General features: G+C 41.0%; 1 protein-coding gene across 2 annotated transcripts in view; it reads left to right on the plus strand.

Moving 5' to 3' along the window:
* LOC110509521 (protein zer-1 homolog) overlaps positions 1-7,925 on the plus strand; it is a 51,637-nt gene extending 43,712 nt beyond the window's left edge. For both annotated transcript variants that reach the window (XM_021590437.3, XM_021590436.3), the window contains exons 14-16: positions 4,630-4,727; positions 5,034-5,136; positions 5,386-7,925. In XM_021590437.3, coding sequence (XP_021446112.3) covers positions 4,630-4,727; positions 5,034-5,136; positions 5,386-5,443 — 259 coding nt within the window. In that variant the 3' untranslated portion in view covers positions 5,444-7,925. The remainder of the gene's footprint in view (positions 1-4,629; positions 4,728-5,033; positions 5,137-5,385) is intronic.
* Positions 7,926-8,240: the final 315 nt, after the last annotated feature.

Below are 8,240 nucleotides of genomic sequence, written 5' to 3' on the forward strand. Positions count from 1 at the left end.
AGTCAATAGGTCATTTGGAGACCGAGCAGTGACCTTAATTAGTGCTGAAAATGTACTTTTTCCCGGCATTGCTACGGGGTCCCTGAAAGCATTATCAGACAGACACTTTAGGGACTGTTTCTATGGGCCGAGGCGGTTTCAATGCACCCAATCTTGTGGTTCTGGGACTTTTCTAAATGTTGTCATTTTTTCACGACGTTCAAAATTAATTTAAGTTATTGCAAATGGACGAGGCTGTTTCTCGGCCTGAGAACCTTCTAAAGCCACAAAACTCACCCTGTTAGAAGGAAAACCCTGTTTTCACTGTTAAGGGTTAATTCCACACAGCCAAGGTTAGGGTTGCACAGATCGGGAGGACCTTAGGAATGTTCCTGTGGTTGAATTGTGCTTCTAGCCTTAACAGTTCTGCCACTGTTGCCCAAAAGCACCTCAAATGTAGGTCAGGCTTAATTTTGGGCCTCCATGCTAAGACCTTTCTGGATGTCAATATCTTACCCCAAAAACATCAGAGACAGCTAGCTGCTCTTCACATATGCAGCTCTTTATATGCCCCCCAACCATACTGGAAATATATTAAATTCAGACTATACATGGATACATAGCACTACCTAGATGGAACTTGAAAGTATTCCAAAAAGGGAAACAAAAAAAACAGATAATGGTTTTCTAATATGTACCGGTTCATGAGGGTTGTCTAATCACACATGACATTTTTTGAAAGATGTGACCTTTTTAACCCTTCGAAACAGCCCCTATGACACCAATTTAAGGCACTTCCGGTTGTCACAGGAAGCTGAAAGTAAACACATATCCTCATTGGGGCAGGCTTTTACAGAATCAGCATTTTCAATGTTTAAGTTAAGAACTGACTGATTTATAGAGGGTTGAATGCTGTGTTTCTCCACTAACTGCAGGTTGTGAAATCAAAACCACTGTTAGGGTCAATTACACCACTTCCGGTTGCTCCAGGAAGCTTAGAATCAACATAGGTAGTTCTCATAGTGGCCTGGTGGATTGTCATCAAAGACAGTGTGATATGGCAATCATAACCTACATAGGCATCAGGTTGTAGTTAGGACAGCAGGCAATGTATTACATTGGGGAGAGATGTCATTGTAAACTGTTAGAAGAAAACACCCTGTTTTTACTGTTAAGGGTTAATTCCACACGGTCAAGGTTAAACTTGCATAGATCGGGAGGACCTTAAGAATGTTCCTGTGTTTGAATTGTGTTTCTAGCCTCAAAGGTTCTGCCGCTGTCACCGAAAACCACCTCAAATTTAGGTCAGGCTTAATTTTGGGCCTAGGTTTTTGAACAGTCGCTGCGGTCATACCAAGCGAGCTACAGTCAAGTGGGGCGTCTCGTTGAACTTGGCACGGCCTAGAGACTATGGTGATGCCGTTTGTTTCTCTTTCTTTGATGATTTAAGCCTCTCCATTTTGGGATTTCAGCCCTATTTGATGGTAAAGTTCACATTTCCCCTTTAGGATATGATGGGAACCATTCAATCTTTTCGTGTTGATATCTGTAGAGGTACAGGTGACCCTGAACATGTGGCAAAAGGGATTTTGAAAATTACTTGCACTGACGCAGAGTTAGAGCATAAATAACCTGTAAATCCATGCTATCTTTAGGGAGAAACTCGTGTTGTGTCTTTACTATGGATTAAATGATATGACATGCTATTTTATCAAATCAATTCTCTGTAATTAAACCTGATTGAAATAATCATCTAAATGTAATTAACTAGGAAGTCGGGGCACCACGGAAGAATGTTTATAGAGCTGTTGTCTTCCGAATAAACTCTTAAAGACCTGGTAATCTTTTATATCAATAGCAGTCGATTATTAATTGTCACCTTATTGAGTCTCATCTGAACGTCGTAAAATTTGTAAAATCTTCACAAACCCTGGCTAACAAGTTGAATCAGCAATACAAAATGTTGTTTAATTATTTATTTACTAAATGCCTAAATAATCACACAGAATTACATATACACAGGATGGATCATACATTGATTACTAATGTCATAAAAGAAAACGGCCCTAGTGGACGAAACCGATATGACGGCTGGTTACACAAAGAAAGAGGGTTGGGTTTGAATGAAAGAGCGGGAAGACTGAGGAACAAAAGGATTGGGTCTCGGACCTTATGAAGGTTCGATATGAAATACTTTTTGCGAGGTCGCGGCGGTCAGACCGAGCGAGCTACGGTCAAATGGGGCACCTCGTTGAACTCGGCACGGCCTAGAGACTACAGTGATGCCATTTGCCAACACTCTCCGTGTTGTTTTCAGCCTGTCCATTTGGTGATGGTTTATCACTGTTTAAACTTATTGGAAATGGACAAAAGTCAGCCGTCTAGTCAGCGTCCATCAGTCAATAAGATATCATTCTGACACCAAACTGATACATACTGACACCAAACCCACGTTTTCCAACTCGTTTAGAAGCCAACGATCAAAATTCACAGCGTCTTCTGTTAAAACCATAAAAAAAATTCTACACGTAGTTACGTTCTAGCTGCGGGTCCAGATCTGACATTATGTGTAGGCCTAGCTTAGGCGACCCCGAGTTTTGGCTCGATAGGTCATTCGGAGCCCGAGCAGCGACCTTAATTAGTGCTGAAAATGAACTTTTTCCGGACGTTGCTACGTTGCTGAAAGAGCTAACGGACAAACATTAGGGTCCGTCTCTATGGGCCGAGGCGGTTTCAATGTACCTAGTCATGTGATTCTGGGACTTTTCTTATGTCGTTATTTTCGCAATGTTCAAAATGAAGTGAAGTTATTGCAAATGGACAAAGATTTTTCTCGGCCTGAGAACCTTCTAGAGCCATATAACTCACCGCTCACTACCGACCACATTGACTACGTGTGTGTGTGTGAGTACAGAAAATCACAGAAATAATGTAGAGCTCCGAAACCCGCCTTAACGGATTGGCCTTAACACGCCGCAACTGGATCTATAACTTTTTTGGGGGAAAAACACATTTGTTTAACCATCATCAAACGGACATTGTACGATTTCACGTAAATTACAATAGATACATGTCTGGTTCTATTTCTCCTTACACCGTAGGATTATGTACTTGACGTGAAGTGGTCAAATTAGCTCTGTATTACCATTTTTGACCTTTAATCCCAGAAAATGGGCATTAACTCAAAGAGCGAGAGGCCTCGACGCCATCTTGTTTCTGGGCTAAAAGTACATTTGGCCAAACCTGTGCTCACCGAGTTTCGTCTTCGAAGTCTTTTCCATTTATAAGAAACGGCCATGTCCATTTGGTGATGTTTTGTCCATTTGCAATAAGCAGCCTGTCTCCATCTGGTGGAATTTTCCAGTACAGCTGAAAAATTGTGAAAAACTGGGTTTAAATGGTGTATGGTATGTAAACTTTCAACTTCATCTGTATATATGAAATGAGAAAAGCAGTATGTAAACATTGACCAGTGATACCATGTCTATGTATATAGGGCATCAGCCTCGACGGTGCAGGGTTGAGTAACCGGGTGGTAGCCGGGTAGTGATGGCTATTTAACAGTCTGATTGAAGCTGTTTTTCAGTCTCTGTCCCAGCTTTGATGCACCTGTATTGACATCTTCTGGATGGTAGCGGGGTGAACAGGCAGTGGCTCGGGTGGTTGATGTCCTTGATGATCTTTTTGGCCTTCCTGTGACATCGGGTGCTGTAGGTGTCCTGGAGGGCAGGCAGTGTGCTCCTGGTGATGCGTTGGGCAGACCACACTAGCCTCTGGAGAGCCTTGCGGTTGCGGGCAGTGCAGTTGCCGTACCAGGCGGTGATACAGCCCAACAGGATGCTCTCAATTGTGCATCTGTAAAAGTTTGTGAGGCTCTTAGGGGTCAAGCCAAATTTCTTTAGCCTTGGGTATGAAGCTACAAGCTTGTTACACCTTTATTTGGGGAGTTTCTCCCATTATTCTCTGAAGATCCTCTCAAGCTCTGTTAGGTTGGGTAGGGAGCGTCGGTGCACAGCTATTTTCAGGTCGTTCTTTTCGATCGGTTTCAGGTCTGGGCTAAGGCTGGGCCACTCAAGGACATTTAGAGACGTGTCCCGAAGCCTGTTGGAAGTTGAAACTTAGACCGACGCCATCTGAGGTCCTTTCCATTAAGGATCTCACTCTACTTTTCTCTGTTCATCTTTCCCTCAATCCTGACAAGTCTGCCAGTCCTTGCTGAAAAACATCCCCGCAGCATGATGATGCTGCCACCACCATGCTTCACCGTAGGGATGGTGCCAGGTTTCCTCCAGGCATGTCTACAAAGTGTTGACTCAGGGGTGTGAATACTTATGTAAATAGATATTATATTTAATCAATTTTTCCATTATAGAAAATTAAACTTAATCCATTTTGATTTTAGGATGTAACATGAAAATGAGGAATAAGTCAAGAGGTATGAACACTTTTTGAAGGCCCTATGTATTTTTAATACAGTTACTTTCTTGATCACAATCTCTATAAAATGCCTGTATAGGCAAGCCGCCGCTGTTAAGGTTACAAATATCACCCTGATTCCAACTACAAGATGTGCGAGTGGATTTCATTTTTCTGAATTATTTTTCTGAATGAACACTTACCTGGCTTTCTCCCTCCCTTTTTTCTGTTCAGATCCTTTGAACCCATCTTGCGCCTGCTGTCTCAGAGCATCGCCCCAGTCAGTCAGCACTGGGCCACGTGGGCACTCTTCAACCTGGTGTCAGTCTACCGTGAGTATTGATACAAAGACTGATCCCACTTCTGACACCACTAAGCAAGTTGCTGGGTAAACTTGCTTATTGGTGTCAGTGGTGGGATCCATCTTTGCCTCACTGTATCAATTTGAGAGACCTCTAGCCTGGGGTCAGTTCTTTCTTTATATTGTTATATTATTAATAAAATAAGTGTGGATTGACTTTTGGAGTATTTATTTTAAGAGAATACAGCCCAGTGCCCACACTTTGTCACTCATCGGGGAAATATGTCTGCTTTCGAGAATTTTTTTTCTCACTCATTTTCTTCCTCTCTTCCCTCAGCGAGTAAGTACTGCCCTCTGCTGATAAAAGAAGGAGGGATTGTTCTCCTGGAGAAGGTGCTGGAGCTCCAGACATCACATGAAGAGACCAAGGACATGGCGCGGTATGAACTCACCTATTAACCCATCAAACTTTTAGAACCAATGCGATATTTATGGAGTGGTTGTTGATCAATTTGGGGTCTATTGCATTGCATTTACTTTCATTTCAAGCAATGAGTTGACATTTTGTTCATAAATTGAGGACTGCCATAATCCCCCTTAATGTATGTATTAACTTGAATTTGAATAGAATGGAGCCCAACCCTGGTGAATGAAATGAAAATGCTTAAGCCTCCCTCTCTCTCTTTCAGGAAGGTGATGGAGCAGTGTGAGAACTTCAAAGAAGACCCCATGGAAACGACGAGGTAGACAACGGCCAACGGAGGACAACGGCCAATGGAGGACAACGGCCAACGGAGGACAACGGCCAACGGAGGACAACGGCCAACGGAGGACAACGGCCAACGGAGGACAACGGCCAACGGAGGACAACGGCCAACGGAGGACGACGTCAGGGGAGCAATACCGCTAGACGAACAAAAAGGCAGAACTTCATAGGAACCCTTCACTATCTTCTCACCACAAGTGTCAACTGTCTGCATCAAGTTACTGGACAGAGCCTTGTTATGTGACGCTATTAGGAAGTTGAGATGTGGTGCACCGACTTGGTGTGTGTGTGTGCGCGCTCCCGCGTGTGTGTGTTATTTGTGTTGCACATGATAAGCAGAATTTGGAGGTTGTTATGGTATTTTTCCCATTTTCTGATGCAGAAATTTCAAATGGATGACGCCATGAGGTGTGGACAGTCAACTAGTTTTATCCCAGACAGCACTGATCTGTGGACAGTTGTTATTGAGCAGTGAAGTTGCCATGTCTGTGGATGCATCTCTATCCCACACTGATCGAGAGCGTAACCGTGGAAGTTTGTAGCCGTGACAATGACCCCAGTAGAAGTTTTCCTAGATCCTGTGGCATGGGGAAGGACTTTTTGTTTTTTGTTGTACTTATTTGGAGTTGCCATCTGTCCCGTCATTGTTTGTCAGTTTTTTTATTTATATGATTATAAACATTCCTATGATTTCATCTGTAAATCTAGGCTTTGTTCCCCATTCCTTACATATATGCAAGTTCAAACCCCCGAGCTGACAAGGTACAAATCTGTCGTTCTGCCCCTGAACAGGCAGTTAACCCACTGTTCCTAGGCCATCATTGAAAATAAGAATTTGTTCTTAACTGACTTTAACTGACTTAGTTAAATAAAGGTAATATATATATATATATATATAACCCACAAAGAAGCTGAATGATGAGAAACAAATCAGGAAGGACTATACTGTTAGGGTTTTTGGAATCTCAACAAAAATATGCCCATGTTCTTAAATGTTAAGGAAAATCTGAAGGTGGATGATTTTAACTTTGTGTCTTTCATGTATATGGATACAACCATAAAGTCTTAGCATCATATATTTAGATTTGACACATTTAGGAAAGCCTGTATCTCATTTCTGAACATTTAGTTGCCATGTAAGAAATATTTAGCCTAACATTTGCACATGATTTGGTAAGGTAGTCGAGTGATACAGTGGTATACTTGGTCAACAAAAGCTAAAATCAAATGTGAAGATTAGTTCATAAAATGCTGACCTCAGATTTTTACGCAACATTAATTCAAGAATTCATGCTGTATTGTAACAATCAGTGGGGTCGGAAATTATTGACACCCTTGATAAAGATGAGCATAAATGACTGTAAAATAAATAAAAATATTGAGCTATATTTTATTAAAAAAAAGGGAAATTATATTTTATACCAACACAATTACTCAGAGAAATAGATATTGTTTAACAAGTAATACTTTTTTTCTCAAAGGTAGGGGTCAAGATTGACACCCCTGTTTTCAATACCTTGCGAGGATAACGGCGCAGAGACTTTTTCTAAAATGTTTTATGAGTTGGAGAACACAATGGGAGGGATCTTATCCCCATCCTAAATACAGAATCCTTCCAGATCCTTGATATCCTTCATCTGCGCTGATCAGGACTGCCCTCTTCAATGCAAACCACAGGTTTGGCCCTCTGGGCCATTAGATATAGAATGAATTGATCTTTGCTTTTCCATGTACATTGTCTTAATTATTTTTGATGTGATTTTGTATGTTTGTATAGTGCATTAGGAAAGTATTCATACCCCTGTAATTTTTCCACATTTTGTTACGTTACAGCCTTATTCTAAAATGTATTAAATCATTTTTTCCCCTCATCAATTGACACACACTACCCCATAATGACAAAGCAAACACAGGTTTTTAGAAATTGTTGCAAATTTATTTAACATAAAAAAATTAAATACCTTATTTACATAAGTACATAAGTATTCAGCCCCTTTGCTATGAGACTCCAAATTGAGCTCAGGTGCATCCTGTTTCCATCGATCGTCCTTGAGATGTTTCTTCAACTTGATTGGAGTCCACCTGTGGTAAATTCAATTGACTGGATATGATTTGGAAAGGCACACACCTGTCTCTATAAGGTATTGTGTGTAGTTTGATGAGGTGGAACAAAACAATTGAATCCATTTTAGAATAAGGCTGTAAAGATTTTTTTTGTTGTTTTTGGGGGGGGGGGGGGTCTTGGGGTCTGAATACTTTCCGAATGCACTGTATGCCTCATTCAACCATATTTATATTGTTATTTTACAATTATGGTGGGAGGTTATTTCCAAATGGGAGGCTGAATTGGGGAAAGGCCTGTAGAAATGGAAAACATATTATTGTTGTTAGAACCTCACTTCATAAGAATTCTGCTGATGTTGGATTCTCTAATATTCAATAAATGGGTAGAGTTACATAGCACCAAAGGGAGGTTGGGTCTTGGTTGATTTGTGTAGGTCTTTCAGGCTGCACCATCAGCTCTTTAGCACTTAATGAACATATCACATACTGTACAGTAAGTTCATAAAAAGGAGATGATTCAGTTGTAAATGTGGGGCATCTGAGTAAAATGTAGGTAACCCTTACTTGACATCACTCTTCTAAGTCTTCATAAGAGCTATGTATTCAGAAAAATAGTGAAATTAGGGCTATATTATGTTCCGTGCTTTCAGAAAGTATTCACACCCCTTGACTTTTCCCACATTTTGTTGTTTCAAAGTGGGATTAAAATGGATT

This window comes from Oncorhynchus mykiss, chromosome 29 (genome assembly GCF_057628025.1).
Source record: "Oncorhynchus mykiss isolate SJ-2025 chromosome 29, ASM5762802v1, whole genome shotgun sequence".
Lineage (NCBI taxonomy): Eukaryota > Metazoa > Chordata > Actinopteri > Salmoniformes > Salmonidae > Oncorhynchus > Oncorhynchus mykiss.